Here is a 15,665-nt window from a genome sequence, read left to right as displayed (position 1 = left end):
TTCCAGTTTCACGGCTGGCATTACACATCGCCAAAGCCTAAAGATGCCCGTCTATAAAGTCCATCAAAAAATAGAGATATTTATAAAAAATTAATACGCCCTGAGCTTATTATTAATTGAAGCTCCTCAGAAGATTGGTGCACAGGCAGAGCATATCAGTTGCATCTGTTGCCTTAGCAGAAATGCAGCACCCTGCAGAGTACATTCTCTTGCGGCTTTTGTGGCTGAAGCCCTCTGTCCTCCCCACCTCCCCTCCCCAGACATGTTTTGCTCCTGCAGCATCTAGCTGCTTGCCTGTGATGCTTGTTGAGTTGCAGGTAGGTAGATAGCAGGGCCAGCAGACACAGGGCTGAGGGGCTTGCTACAGGAAGCAGCATGGTGCAGGGTACAGCCAAGGTTATCAGGATGTGGAGGTCAGTATGGACCCCCCAAGGTGGGGGCATAGTGTAAAACCATTGCTGTAGTCAAGAAGGGTTGCCAACCTAAGACATTTTTTTAATTGACAGTCTGCAAATATTTTACTGACAACCAAACTTTTTTTTACTATGGTTGGTATTAAACCCATACATTTGAACCTGGCTTTTGTCCAGTGCTTGGCAGACATATTACATTTACCTTATGTAAAACACATCAGTAAAAATGTCAGTAAAAGGATTGTTAGTTAAAAAAAAAAAAAAAAAAAAAAAAAAAAAAGTTGTGTTGTTTTGGCAACCTTGTTGGGTGCCCTAGACAGAGAACGTTGAGTATCAGACAGCAAGCAGTTGGGGGGAGGAGAAGCACTGAGGGGGAATGCAGGAGAGCTGCTGAGCATTAGAGAGCCCTACCTCTCTGCACACAGATCAGTACTGCTGGAGATCCCATCATGGCACAGACAGATGCTGCCATGGTGTGAGGTCTTGATGAATAGGGGGCAGCTGCTGCTGTTGTTGCACAGGCCTCCTTTAAATTGGTGGCTGGGGCTGCTGCCCTGCCCACCCACACCCTGATTAAACTACTGGACACGCACTTCCATTGACCAAATGGAACTGTTCGCAGAACATGAAATTAAGTGCATGTATACACTCAATTCTGCAATGGATTCTGGATCAAGGCCCAGACCTGGAGATCTTATTGAAGTAAAACTACAATGTTCATATTCTCCTCTGCTTATAAAACCAATAAGAGTTTTGTCCAAGGTCAAAAAGAGTAAAAACTGAAGGTTTTGGGATTAGACCATGCACAAGTGAACACTTCATTATGCAAGAAGGAACAATAAAAGGTACAATGCTTCTCTCTCTCAATAATGGTTATTTTTATGTTTAACATAAAAATTGCACTAATTTTTTTCATATTAAGAGATAGTAGCATCAAAGATTAAATATGTCTGGAATTCCACAACTATTACAAGACTAATTTTGGATTATTATAACCATAGGAACAAGGAGCCTTAACTGTGGCATGTGCTAATTTCTGACTGGTTGACTTTGCAACCTTAATAATTTTTTTTTTTTAACAGACCTTATATTTTGTTATATGAAAAAATGTCTATAGGGTAATCTAAGTGTTTTACTTGTTGAGAAAAGGGCAAAAATGTAAGCATTTCAAATATGTACACGTGCACAGCTATTAACTGAACATACCTGAGAAATAATTTCTACTTCTACTGTGCTTTTTGGAAAGAAAACAAATCTGATGTGCCAATTACAGATGGCAGAAAGCAGTTGTGTGAATGATGAAAGAGTGTGAACCATGATGTTTATGGGTGTCTATACACAGGCTCTGCAGGTGGAAGGGAGAACACATATAGAACATATCAAAGCATATGTATAGGCATCCTATGCATCTTAGTTAAAATATTGCCTTTTTTCCCCTAAGACTCTTCTTTTCAGAATTACACGTATATGCATGAGTGCACTGATTGCTAATGGTTTAACATGTAAGAGCTCTTAAATAATTTATCAAATAGCCATGTTTTAATTTTTAACCTTTAGCATTTTTAAACTGCTCATATAAGATGATAAAACTAGGGAACTGTTTTTATAGAGATTTGTAGAAAGTGCTAAAATGCATAAAAAAGTATCATGAAATGCAGGAAGACATAACTTTTATCACTTCCTTTTCATTTTACCTGAAGTGTAAGGCACTTAACTGCATCCCATACTATCCCAATAAATTCTTTCATTCTCTCCTCAGGACTCCTGCAGCTTTCAGTTGAGTTCTGCATGGCTTTCACTGGAAGTGATAAAGGCCGAGATTCTAAAGCAACAAAGCAAACAAAAAAAACATGGTTACCGAAATGATATGTACCTGACTCAGTAATAAATTGCTAATAATATTAATATAAGATTATTTATTTTCTTTGAAGTCTTTACATAGACTCTCTTTCATTGTGCTTCAGTGACAGCAAGAACTTCAGCAAACTAGTGGACTTTTATTTATTAGCTTCAAGTTTGGTAAGAGAACTCTATTAGCTAAGCATGGTAAGAAAGTCAGCATTTTATTAGTTCTACATTTTAATAATTCGTCATTATCATTCCTAAATTTTCTTATGCAATAAATCACAACAAATACTTGACCTAAGCAACTTTAGTTATTTTTCAAAGTGCAATAGTATAGTTGGTGATGGAATGGTAATAAAAGGATTTTCCATAATAATTACTGCTGGGGAAACCAAAATAAAGTTTTAGTTTTGTAAACTTATTAGAAAGCATGAGAGGGGGTATATGTTAAAAACCAGTCTCTGATTTGTTTTCTCTATATCTTTGTTTAATGAAAGCTTTCTGAGTAAGTACACAAAAAGATCATACTTGCCAACTCTTGAAAGCATAAGTTTAGGAGACAAACCTCAAAAACCCATTAAAACTTCTGAAGTTGTCAAAAATGACATTAGATAATTTACCAAATGTATTATGCATAGTAAACAGGATTTTGAATGTTTCAACTGAAGCCCCCCAAAGACACTAGCTAGCAATTAAATTGCTAACTTGGCAACAATGAGAAAGAGTATAACAGAATAATTTCCATACTGTTCCTTATATTTTAAAAGCCTGAGATGTTTTAAAATGTGCTAAAACGGACAAAAAAGTAGCATAACATATTCTCGTTATAGGAAAATAAACATCACTGTAACCTATTATATGTGAATGTATATTTAAATTTAGTTATACATGAATATAAAAAATGGATGCATTTGTAAGAATGTCAGTGAAGAGACATATCAGATATTATTACAATTCCTTTTTCAGCGAAAGCAATAAACAATATGAAGATTTTCCCAGATGTAATATTAAATTTCTCTTTTAGTATTTTGAAAAAACCTTTTATGTACTCAAGCTTTTCATTTTTCCTATTCCAGAATAAATATTATCATGAAAAGAAATTTTTGAAGTTACAAGAAATTTTCCTATCTTATTTTAAAAGAAATCTAAAATCAGTACAGAAGTTAAGACTTTTTTCAGATTTCTAAAGCATATTTCATAGAAATATGCAATACAAAATTGTGCGAAAAATCCAAACCCCAAAACCAAAAATTTGAACATGACAAAATCTGATCATGGGTCTTTTTCAGGCAGTGTTTGATTCTTACTTAATTTCTGTCACTTAAGAAAACACTGGGCCTATGGCAAAATATTATATTTTAAAGTACCAAAAGGGGCAGGATTAAGGCAACAGCATATTGTTATAGGAATAAGTCATTCATATTTCTCAACTGAGAACTATGAGACATAAAAGACTATTGTAGATTAATGTTTTAGGCAAAATCCTTGTCAGTGCTTAGATTTAAAATTTAGATTAAATGATTGTAACTATAGACCATCTTAAAAATAAAGAGGTATAACATTTACTGTATGTAAGAGAAAATGTTCTGACAGTTCAGGCAGCAGAAATCTGGATAAAAGAGCAAGGAAGAGAGATTATTATGGTTATGTTATTTCAGTTATTTTAATTACATGGGACCAAAAACAGGAAAAAAGGATGGAGAGACGAAAGAGAGGATACTGCAGCAACAGTGAAGAAAGGAGAAAGCAAGAGCTATGCAATCTGGATTGGAGAGAATGAAGTTAAAGCTTTGGCTTGTCAAAATGGGTATATTGTTTAAATAGCTATAAGGTACTAACTCCTTTTGCAGACGCACTTATTCTGCTCTAAAAGTACATTTGTGAGGGTTAATTTACTCCACATTACAAATACACAAACCTAACATGAAAACAGCTAGTCTTAGTGCGGAGAAGGGGAATCCAAGAAGGCTTTAAATTTTCAAACTACTACAATCAACAATAGTTTCCTCATGTAGACAAACCCTAACACTAGAAATATTACATAGTACAGAACATCAAGATTTGGTAAGGGCATGAATGCGAAAAGCCAAGACAAATGGAAGAACTGATAGAGCTTAGAGTGATTTCAAGAACGCAGGGCTGGCTAGTAGGACCATGAGACACAAACAAGGAAAGTTCAAGGCAGGTCTTTGCGCAGCTGAGAATGGCAAAACATGGGGAGAGAAATAGTAGGGCTAAGTGCATATATTTATTTGTAGTGCTTCTCATAAACAAATTGGAGAAATGTGGACTGGATAAAATACTACAAAGTGGATAGATAACAGACTTCAACAGCAGTAAACAAAGGATAATTATTAATGGATCTATGTCAGAATTGGAAAGTTAGACTAGAAATAAGTAGTGAAGTTCAATACAGACAAGATGCTATACCTCACGAGGAATCATCAAAAAGAAATACAAAAGGGGAGACACCTGATTGGATGGCAGCTCTATGGAAAAGGACTTGGAAGTCTTGGTAGACCAGACTCAATACGAGTTTGCAGCCCCACAAAAGGCAAAAGTGGTTTTTGGCTGCATCAGATGCAAGACATAGGAGGTGACAGTGACTCTATTCAGCCCTGGTTAGGCCTCGCCTGGAGTACTGTCTGCAGTTCTGGGCTCCGCATTTTAAAAAGAACATGGAGAAATTAGAGAGGGTCCAAAGGCGGGCAACAAGGATTATCAAGGGCTTGGAAGGCAAGTCATATAAGGAGCTAGGCATGTTCAACTTGTAGAAAAGGTGCTTAAGAGAGGACATGATAGCAGTCTTCAAATACCTGAAGGAAAGAAGAGGGAAAGCACATTCTCTCTTTTGCTGTAGAGAGGACAATGCAGACCAATGGCTTCAAGCTGCAGCAAAGTAAATTTAGATCAAATATCTGGAAAAAAAATTCTTCACTGTGAGACTAATGAGACTGCCTAGGAGAGCTGTGGACTCTCCATCAATGGAAGTATTCAAAAGGTTGGATAGCTGCTGTTTGGGGATGAAGTAGGAGTAACTATGTCTATTTTCTATCATGGGTATTTCCCATGTTTCTGAGCTTTGCTGGTTGCTCCCACCCCTCCCTTTTTTCTGCTACATGTGTGTCAGGGTGTTTTTAAGCCTCCACAGAGGCACTGGCTGTTGAGGACTTCAACTGAGGTGTGCCAATTCTCCTGCTAGGAGCAAAGATAGAGGTTCCTGGCTAGAGGGTCTTGCCTCTTCACTCAGGGCCAAACCAATTTACCATATTTGGGTTCAGGAAGGAATTTTACCCCATGGTCAAACTGGCATGGACTGTGGAGATTTTTTCCTTCCTCTGCAGTGGAGGGGGAGGAGTGTGGCTCTCTACCTAGGACTTCTTGAACATAAATTGACAACATTTTATAGAAGCAGGACACTGGCTGCTGTGGTTCCCCTGCTTTACCTGTGGCAAGTTTGGATGTTAGGTCTACGTTGCATTAGGGTTGAGGATCATCTTGTGTAGATTTTAGATTATGTTAGTATGAGATGGTTTGAATAGGGATGACCCTGCCTCAGGCAGGGGGCTGAACTAGATGACTTTCCAGCCCTACTTCTTCAGGACTGTATAACTTTATGCCAACTGAATTAATCCCATACTTGTTAAAATCTAGATTGTCTTCTTTCCACTGAAACCAGTCTTGAGTGGGTCTAGGAGCCAGCCACCCACAGTCTGATAAAAAATCTCAGATTGAAACAAATCTACAAATTAACAAGGAAAAGAACCAATGAATAATTCATTATGCCAAGAGGACTTCCTTCAGTTGCCCCCTACTTACCTTTTCCTTATTTTTTAATCATTACTGAAATTACTGAAGTTTGTTATTGACACTATATTCAGACCGTCCAGCACATAAATATAATTTTAATTAGACCTAAAAAAAGGATGAATGGCATCTTTATCCAGCAACCAAAGAAGTGATCAATAATGATCACCACACTGTATCAACTAGGCAAAATGACTATTCTCATCACATTTTACATCTGAGAAACGTGAAGCAAAGAGATGTAGTGACTTATCCAAGGTCACTCAGTAAGTCAGCACTAGTGTTGTAGCACAAAAGCTCATGACTTGTAACCTCATATTCATTTTTTCTAAAGTTAACATGCCTTAGGAAATGAAGATGAATATTGAGACACTACGATAACAACTTCTGCAGAAGCTGAACAATTTGCTTCTTTATCCAAAACTAACATCTTCTGAAACTTTCTGTGATAATATATGCCCTGTTATCACTGTTATCCTTACTATTGTTCTTGAAAATAAAAAAATTAACAGAAAACTTCTTGATATCTTACACTTGTATTCTATGGTGCACAATACTGCTTATTTGGCTAAGTTGCTGTCTGACAAGTAAATTAGTGAAAAAATGAATTCAAGCAGGAAATGGATGTGTCTAATAATGAAAATATTTTTACATTATTTAGTATTGTGTTTCTGTTTGCTTGCCATGCTAAATCTTAATTAGTTAATGGTTATAAAATGTTTTGGACATAAAAAGTACAATGAATTTACCAGATTATTAAGGAACTCAGCAATGTACACTATACATCCTAAACAAATAATTCTAACACAAATTTACACCCGACTTTGACCAAATAACTTTTACAACATTATCTTTAGAATTTCATTAAAGGTGTATAATTTGCATTTCCTGGAAGCAATCACTCATTTCCTGATTAACTTCACAATTTGTATACGTGTGAGGGCATTTTAGAAGTGGTAGTATGGATATTTTGTCTTAGGTTTTAAAATTAAGATTGTATGAACTGAGATGAGCAGAGGGAAAAGTGGGAAAGCATTTAAAAACATTTTTGGTTAGAAAGAGTGGCTGCATCTTAATTATGACTCTATTTTGGATTTTATCCACTCAGAAATTTACAACATATTCCAAAACTCCTAATAATGGACCTATTTCAAAAAGGTATTTAACAGTGTTCCTCACTATATGCTTTAGAGTACTCCTACTAAAGCAAATGGTATTTGTTGGGTGATTGAAGCCAGACAGAGCTTAAGTATCTTGTTGATTTGGAACCAGAGAGCTAGGTGTTGATGACCTATCTTTTTGAGAAATCGGTTAAGGAAGGGAAAAGCAGTACATCAAAGAATCACTATTAGATCATTTTTTCAGTTGATAAGAACTATTTAATAACACTGGCATTTTATATATACACTTAACTGAATGCTGTATAATATTTTAAACAACTAAATACCAACGTTTAAAATATGCAGTGAGCAATGTCCTGCATACCACCTGAGGGAAGAACATGACATCATGAATGTGGTTTCAATAAACCGGCATTTTAAGGACAACCTCTGGGAAATTACCTGGCAATAACTTTCCAGAGCAGGTCAATTTTTTTCTGTAATCTGTACCATCTAATTACCAGGGATCTTAGTTTTCAGTGGGAAAACAACAGAAATCTCTAGGAAAAAAACATAAAAATCTGCATTTTTACCAGAAGGAAAATGAAACTGTAAGGATTTAGTGAAATTGCAGTGGAAGTGTGAAGTGAACAGGGCAGTAGCACCTTTTTTTTCATGTTTCTTGCAATGCCCCTCTGCTGTTGACTGGTTATAGGGACACCAGGGTCCTGCCACCTATCAGTGGCAGGGGTAGAAGCGAAAAAGGCAAATTCTGTGTTTTTCCACTGTTTTCCATGGGAAATGGATTTCAAGGGTCCCTGCTAATCACACTCCAATTTGGCCCTGGCACTGTTACTGGGATCCCTTCCCTATATATGATAGCTGACAGCAGAGGCTGATGCCTACTAGGCTTTTTTAGGGATAGGGACAGGCATTCAAAAAGCCTGAGCCAAATTGATTCAATCTTTGCAGATTAATCTAACCTGCCTAGGCTGAACCTGTCTACAACTGGACAGACATCCCCTCTAGACTGAGGAAATGCAGACACATGCCTGTAGTGGCTCAGGCTAGAAGCTGGGGGGTGCTAGAGCAGCCATCCCTACCCTTCTATACTGTTGGGCTGAGGGGGCGTGGCTAAGCCCCAGCAGGATGCTCTAGGGAGGGGTGTATACCACCCACCCTGCCAGTACTGTCCCAGGTTTTTCCCTGCTTGCTGCTCAAGGGGCAGGACTGTTGCAATCCCCCAGCTAGAACTCTGAGGCAAAAGGGTGTGTGTGCAGTGCATGCATCTGTTGATGATACTGAGCTTTTTAAATCTCCCTGTCTCTGCTTTTTCACACTCTCTGCAAACCTGACAGGCAAGGGAGCCAGCAGAGGCATGATAACACAGCATTTGTCAGCTCATCAACGAAACAAAAGCCTCTCTCATTAGTTCAAGCTTCTTAAACAGCTTTTTCCAAGGAAGAAATGGAGGGACATTATCAGCTGACATGCTGATTAGCTCCAAAAAGCCCTAAGCAGACACTGTTTGGTCCACCTATTCCAGTGAAATTGGAGACGCATATACAGACACCTCTCAACATTAGCTAGCATACCACATGCCTAGGGTCCATGGGGCTGGGTTCCATGTTGTGGGAGATGGGTGAGAGGAGAGGGGGATCCCTGCCTGAGCAATGAGCAGCAAGGGGGGGAGGGGCAGGGAGAAACAAGGCACACCCTGCCGTGCCTGCAGTTCTGCTGGAGCTCTGGCTATGGAGCAGAGGGGCAGGGCCAGACCTATTCTTTGGAGCAGACACCACAGCCCAGGACTCCAAAGAATCTGGGATGCTGGGGGATTCTAGTTTAACTTAAAGCCAGAAAGGGGTCTCGGTCAGACATTGCATAAACCGATTTGACACAAACTGGTTAAGTCTCTGATATTATGTTCAATCAGGTTTAACTTCAACCAGTTTCTGCCATTTTGAAACTGGTTTATGTGCACTGAATTTCTGTTCTGTTACAGCTTTAAACCAGTTCCTGATCACTTAACCAGCTTGTATGTCTGTCCCTAGTCTAGGAGATAACTTTCCCTAACAATGATTATAATTCTGGTTTATTAGATAGTTCCAAATTATCCGTACTCAATCCATGCCAAAGTATAAAAACAAGAACACACTTTTGTGATGGACTCAGCTGTCCCTTGGGCTACTAAAATGTCACTACATGTTACTTTTGTTTTGCTTTTTTGCTGGGTTACTAGCCTCTTTATCCATGTATATTATAGCTTATATATATAATATAAGCTATAATATATTTAACATTTAACATTTTTATAGAAATATGAAATTTAACATTTTTATAGAAATATGACACAACCTATTTTTGTAGTTATAAATACATTACATGGAAGTCAATACACCTGAATACTGCTTACAATTGTAAATTACTTTTATTACATCTCACTATTAAAAATTTCAATCCATGTATTTGCAAGAATCTTCCCAGGTAAATGTCCTTTAACAAAATATTAGAAAGTATATTTTAATTTTAAAAAACAAACAAACGTAACCCCCCCCAATCTAAAACAGAAACCCTCTTGGGTCTCTTTTGTCTTCTAACTATGAATGTCACCACAAACTGGATGAAAGAACCACACTGCTCTGTTTTCCTAACATTCTTTAGGTCTATTGGTGATCTATTCTTGGCCATAAAAGAAAACAAGAAGTGAAGAAATTGGCATAGTAAAATTAAAACATTTTAACATATAGAATCTGAACAGTAACTACTGAGACTACTTTCATTAGTCATGCCTGCTAAAAACTATTATTGTTTACAAAATAATTTTGGCTCAATTCATTTTAATGAATTCTCCCAGTTAATCTAAAAGCTCCAACAAGCTCTTTGAGTCCTAAAGAATCTTTTTATCCTTGTAAAATTTATAAAGCAATAGCATTCAAAATGCTTTTTTAAGTTTTGTAACAAAGGTACTTCAGATTTAAATAATTACACGGTATGTATTGTTACCTTTCCAGTGTGTATTTAATTTCATTCAGCTTCCAGTTGACACTGTTGTTCATTTAAGTCATCGGTCATACACTGCACAGCAGGCATGAATAAACAATAATTACTTAGTTCACTGAGCAGAAATGTGTGTTATAATAATTCAAATACTTCAGATAAGTGAATGTTTTCTCACCAACCATCCTAGCCTCAGAGTTCCCAGCTTTCTGCATTCCAGGAGTTCATTTCATTAGGAATCTAATTCAGCATTTTAATGGCACTTCATTCAAAATATGCGCTTACAACTAATTTTGCTATCTAATGAGCAGCTCTCTTGCCACATAGTAAATAGGAGGTTTGCTTAATTTGAGATGAAAAATTGCAAATTTTGTATGATGAACATTTTGCAAAGAGGTCAGTTTGTCTGTCTGAGGTATTTTTTAACAAAAGTCAAAAAGTTCAAGATAATCCTAAATACTGACATTACCATTTAATAAGACAAAATTATTTGGACAACCTCTCCCTTTTAACAGTGATGTCAAGCATAATTTATGTGCATCATGTAGCCATTTATAGTCTCGCAAAAGAGAGAAGAGCATCTTCACAGACAGGTTCACTAACCTAGTGAGGAGGGCTTTAAACTAGGTGTGCTAGTGGACGAAGACCAAAGCTCTGAGTTAAGTGGGGAAGTGGGTGACCTGAAGGAAGCACAAGCAGGAAGGGGCCACAGAGGCGGTGTTCTCATTCTTCCTGAGAAATCAGGCCACCTGACTAATACCTCAGGTTCCTGTACAAGAATGTACAGAGCCTGGAAAACAAGCAGGAGGAATGGGAAGTACTTGCACAATCATGGAACTATGATGTGGCTGGAATAATTGAGACATGACGAGATAGCTCGTATGACTGGATCACTGTCATGGGTGAGTATAAACTCCCCAGAAAGCACGGGCAGGGGAGAAGAGCAGGAGTTGCACTGCATATTAAAGAGCCGCATGATTGCAGAGCCCCACTATAAAATGGATAGGTCTGTTGAAAGTCTCTGGGTTACGGTCAGAGGGGAGAGAAACAAGGGGGGTATTGTGGTGGGGGTCTACTATAGACCACCAGACCAGGAGGAAGTGGTGGATGAGGCTTTCGTCAAACAGTTAATGCATGTTTTCCCAGTCACAGACCCTGGTTCCCATGGGGGATTTCAGTCACCCTGATACCCACTGGGAGGGCAATACAGCGGTGCACTGGCAATCCAGGAAGTTTTTGGAGAGTGTTGGAGACAACTTCCTGGTGCAAGCGCTGGAGTGGCCAACTAGGTGCTGTGCTCTTCTCGACCTGCTGCTTACCAACAGGGAAGACTTAGTGGGGAATGTAGCGCTGGATGGCAACTTGGGCAGCAGTGACCACGGGATGATTGAGTTTAGGATCCTGAGGAAAAGAAGGAAGGAGAACAGCAGAGTAAGGACCCTGGACTTCAGAAAAGCAGACTTCAATTCGCTCAGGGAACTGATGGACAGGGTCCCCTGGGTATCCAGTCTGAGGGGAGAGGAGTCCCGGAGAGCTGGCTCTACTTTAAAGAAGCCTTACTGAGATTGCAGGAACAAACCATCCTGATGCACAGGAAGACTAGCAAGTAAAACAGAAGAGCATCTTGGCTTCACAGGGAACTCTTCCTGGAGCTACAACACAAAAAGGAAGCTTATAAGTGGAAAATAGGACAAATGACTAAGGCGGAGTATAAGAGTATTGCTTGGGCATGCAGGGATGAAATGAGGAAGAGCAAAACACAACTGGAGTTGCAGCTAGCAAGGGCTCTGAAGGATAAGAAGGTATCTCAGCAACAAAAGAAAGATCAGGGAAAACGTGGGTTCAATACTGAATGGTGGAGGCAACCTGGTGACAGGTGATGCAGAAAAGGATGAAGTGCTCAATGCCTTTTTTATCTCAGTCTTCACAGGCAAGGCCAGCTCCCAGACTACTGCTCCTGGCAGAACAGTTTGGGGAGGAGGTAAGCAGACAACAGTGGTGAAAGAATAAGTTAGGGACTATTTAGAAAAGTTGGATGTGTAACAAGTCCATGGGGCTGGACACAATGCAACTCAGGGTGCAGAGGGAGTTGGCACATGCGACTGTAGAGCTACTGGCCTTAATCTTTGAAAACTCATCGCAATTGGGAGAGTTCCCAGATGACTGGAAAAGATCAGATATAGTGCCCATCATTAAAGGGAAGAAAGAGGATCCAGGGAACTATGAAGCAGTCAGCCTCACCTCTGTCCCTGGAAAAATCATGAAGCAGGTCCTCAAGGAATCCACTGTTAAGCACTTGGAAAAGGTGATAATGAACATTTGGTATGGGTTCACAAAGGGCAAGTCATGCCTGTCCAACCCAAGAGACCTTGATGAATTGGAGGATTGGACCAAAAGAAATCTCATGAGTTTCAATAAGGACAAAGTGCAAAGTCCTGCACTTAGGAGGCAGAAGAATCCCATGATCTGCTACAGGCTGGGGTGGCTAAACAGCAGCTCTACAGAAAAGGACCTGGGGATTACAGTGGGTGAATATGAGCCTACAGTGTACCCTTGTTGCAAAGAAGGCAAATGGCATACTGGGCTGCACTGCCAGCAGATCAAGGCAAGTGATTATTTCCCCTCTATTCAGCACTGGTGAGACCAAATCTAGAGTACTGTGTTCAGTTTTGGGCCACCCACTACGGAGAGAATGTGGACAAATTGGAGAGAAATTGGAGAAGGACAAAAAATAGGGGGCTGGAGCACATGACTTGAGGAGAGGCTGAGGGAACTGGGTTTATTTAGTCTGGAGAAGAGACAACTGAGGGGGATTTAATAGCAGCCTTTGTTCCTGGGTAGAGCCATAATGTCCTCAGTGGTGACAGATCACAGAACAAGGAGCAGTGGTCTCAAGTTGCAGCAAGGGAAGTTTAGGTTAGATATCAGGAAAATAACTTCCTTATGAGGAGGGTGGTAAAGCATTGAAACAGGTTACCCAGAGAGGCTGTGGAATCACCATCCTTGGAGGTTAAGACCTGGATAGACAAAGCCTTGTTTAGGATGATCTATTTGGGTCTTGCTCTAATCAGGGGGTTGGACTAGATGACCTCATGAGGTCTCTTCCAACCCTAATTTTCTATGATTTTATTACTAACCAAATACTGTTCTATATGATGGGTACCCTTGAAAAAACAATCTTGTATTCTCAATTTAATCAGAAATTTATAAAATCACGAATTTAACAGATACACATTATTAAACTGTTGTGATATGATTTTTTTAAGGAACACTAGAGATGGTAACAATCACATGAAACACACTATATGAATGTAGATGCACTTTTTGTGCTCCTTGCCACAAACTAGCAGCAGCAGTAAACGTACATTCATTAAACAGCAATATATATTTCTATGGGTTTGACTTTGGACAAGGGTTCTCTGATTTTAAACATTTTAATTCTATTACTGGAAACTGGCACTGAAATTTACTGTGGTGTAACACTGTATTTATATATTTACATTATTATTATATCTTGAGATTGAATTAAGAAAAGTAAGATATGCATTATCATTCTATTTTGATGAAACAACTTGGTTAATTCATACTGTTTTTTCCCAGTCCCAATATTGCTTGAAAACAGGATTCAGCATCCCGAAGAGACCTTTAAACCTTTTTGTGGAGCTGTTAATTGATGTGAGAAATGCCAAACAGTACTTTAAAGCCTTTAACACCTCCATATTCATCAGAAGTGAAATTTCATCAAAATCATTCTTGCTTTCTTGATCAATCATATTACGATCTGTCCCGATTCAAGGTTTTCAGGCCTAGAAGAAGTTAAAGTGTTTTGTAACTCCTCACTGGTTGCCTCTCTAAACAAGGGCAAGCCCTCATCTGTACCCAGAGCTGCTATAAAGTCCTTTTTGACAAATGGTTAAGAAGTGGAACTTGTTTCATGGAGTCTTTCCTGGGAGACCATGGGATTTTACAAAGTATTTTTTCTCTTGAAACAGTTGGCAATTGTTTTTAGCTTTATATCTTGGCATGCCTTAACAATGAGATTATCACAGTCTAGCAAGTTTACATTTTTTGCTGGCTTCCATGTTAAGAAGAACAATAATCTAGTTTGTGCCATTTGATTTTTAATGTTCCTTCAGGTTCTTAGTTATATTCTGACCCATAGATTGTGTCAAAGAGTGCAAGTTTAAGAATAGAAATTTGAGCCAGATCTTATAGAGAACAAATCTTATGGCATGTGTTAAGCAATTATTCAATAAAAGACAATCTTATGGCCCTGGGTGCAAAACTGGTAATCATTCCTGTTTGACTGCAAGATGAAAATGTCACCTATTATCCAGACATTTGCTGAATTGTCATAATTGAGGGAAGATCAGTGAAGTCCTTTGGAAAACATGCAAGACATTTTTATTTAATCATCAACAGCAGGCATTTGTCACTCCTATCTATAGTGGCAGAGACGAGTAAATTTATCCTGTTCTTTGAAACTTTTCCACTGTCCTTGGAAACTTTTCCCCCCAACATTTATCCTTTGTCAGGGAGGCCTTTCATATACACTCCTGTTTCATCCACATTGTAGAAGTCAGCCAGGAAAAACTTCTCCAGAGTCTGAGGAAATTGTTCAATTTGCTACTGCTCAGCTGCTGTTACCATTTCTCTTCATGCTTTTTTTTGTGACACGTTAAAATGTTTCTTCCAACTGGTAAACCAACCAACCATCACTGAGTCCAATTGTGGTAGCAAGCTGAAGGGCTTTTTCTTTGATTACAGGTTCAAAAGACATTCCTCTCAATACCCTCTTTTCTTTGAACCATAGAAAGCAAATCTCCTGTTTGAAGTTAACTAAAACTTTATCCTTTTGCTTCCAGACTGCATAAAACTGACTTGTACAAATCCCACTTGACTGCAACTTGGTTCTGATTAGTATCAGGAACTCAAAAGTTTTGGATATTCTCAGCATTTTCTTTAAGCAGGAGACTTGTTGGAATTTTGTCACTGGACTGTGAAGCAAGGCAAGAAAACAATGATCCTGGGCTTTCCTTGACTTGGCACGTAGTAAGCTGGGTGACCAGTGAATCAGTGCAGTCTTGCAGTGCAGTCAGTTGGAGATGGAGCTGGTTGGATATTTTGGTGGAATCACAATGCAGAAAAAAAGAGATCAGCAGATTGATGGCTCCAGCCTGGGGACAAGAGCCAAGTTTCCAACTGAGTCCAGCGTGGTTCTGGGATTGAGAATGGCAATCAGCTTGATTGTTGGTTTCAGCCTCAGAACCACACTGAAGCCAATTTGAGACCCAAGTGTGGTCCAGGACAGAGACTAAACAGACAGCTGATTGTGGGTCCTGGCCCTGGGACCACACTAGGGCCAGTCCCAGACCTTTGCCATGTAGCAGGCATCAGGCTGCATGGCAGGAACAGTTAACATGATCAATTTAAGGTGTGATGGAAACCAGCCACAAAATTATTACACATTTTATGGAATAATCTTGTGGCTCAGTACCTGTTT

At 39.0% G+C, this 15,665-nt stretch overlaps 1 protein-coding gene across 1 annotated transcript in view; it reads right to left on the bottom strand.

Moving 5' to 3' along the window:
* The window catches only part of VPS13B (vacuolar protein sorting 13 homolog B), an 869,608-nt gene that overhangs the window by 408,035 nt on the left and 445,908 nt on the right, over positions 1–15,665 (bottom strand). The window contains exon 21 of the mRNA XM_019545488.1: positions 2,108–2,235. Coding sequence (XP_019401033.1) covers positions 2,108–2,235 — 128 coding nt within the window. The remainder of the gene's footprint in view (positions 1–2,107; positions 2,236–15,665) is intronic.

The sequence above is a fragment of the Crocodylus porosus genome, unplaced genomic scaffold (genome assembly GCF_001723895.1).
Source record: "Crocodylus porosus isolate Cpor-Errol unplaced genomic scaffold, CroPor_comp1, whole genome shotgun sequence".
Classification (NCBI taxonomy): Eukaryota; Metazoa; Chordata; order Crocodylia; family Crocodylidae; genus Crocodylus; species Crocodylus porosus.
The sequence above is the reverse complement of the archived record's forward strand: the minus strand, read 5'-3'. Positions and strand labels throughout refer to the sequence as shown.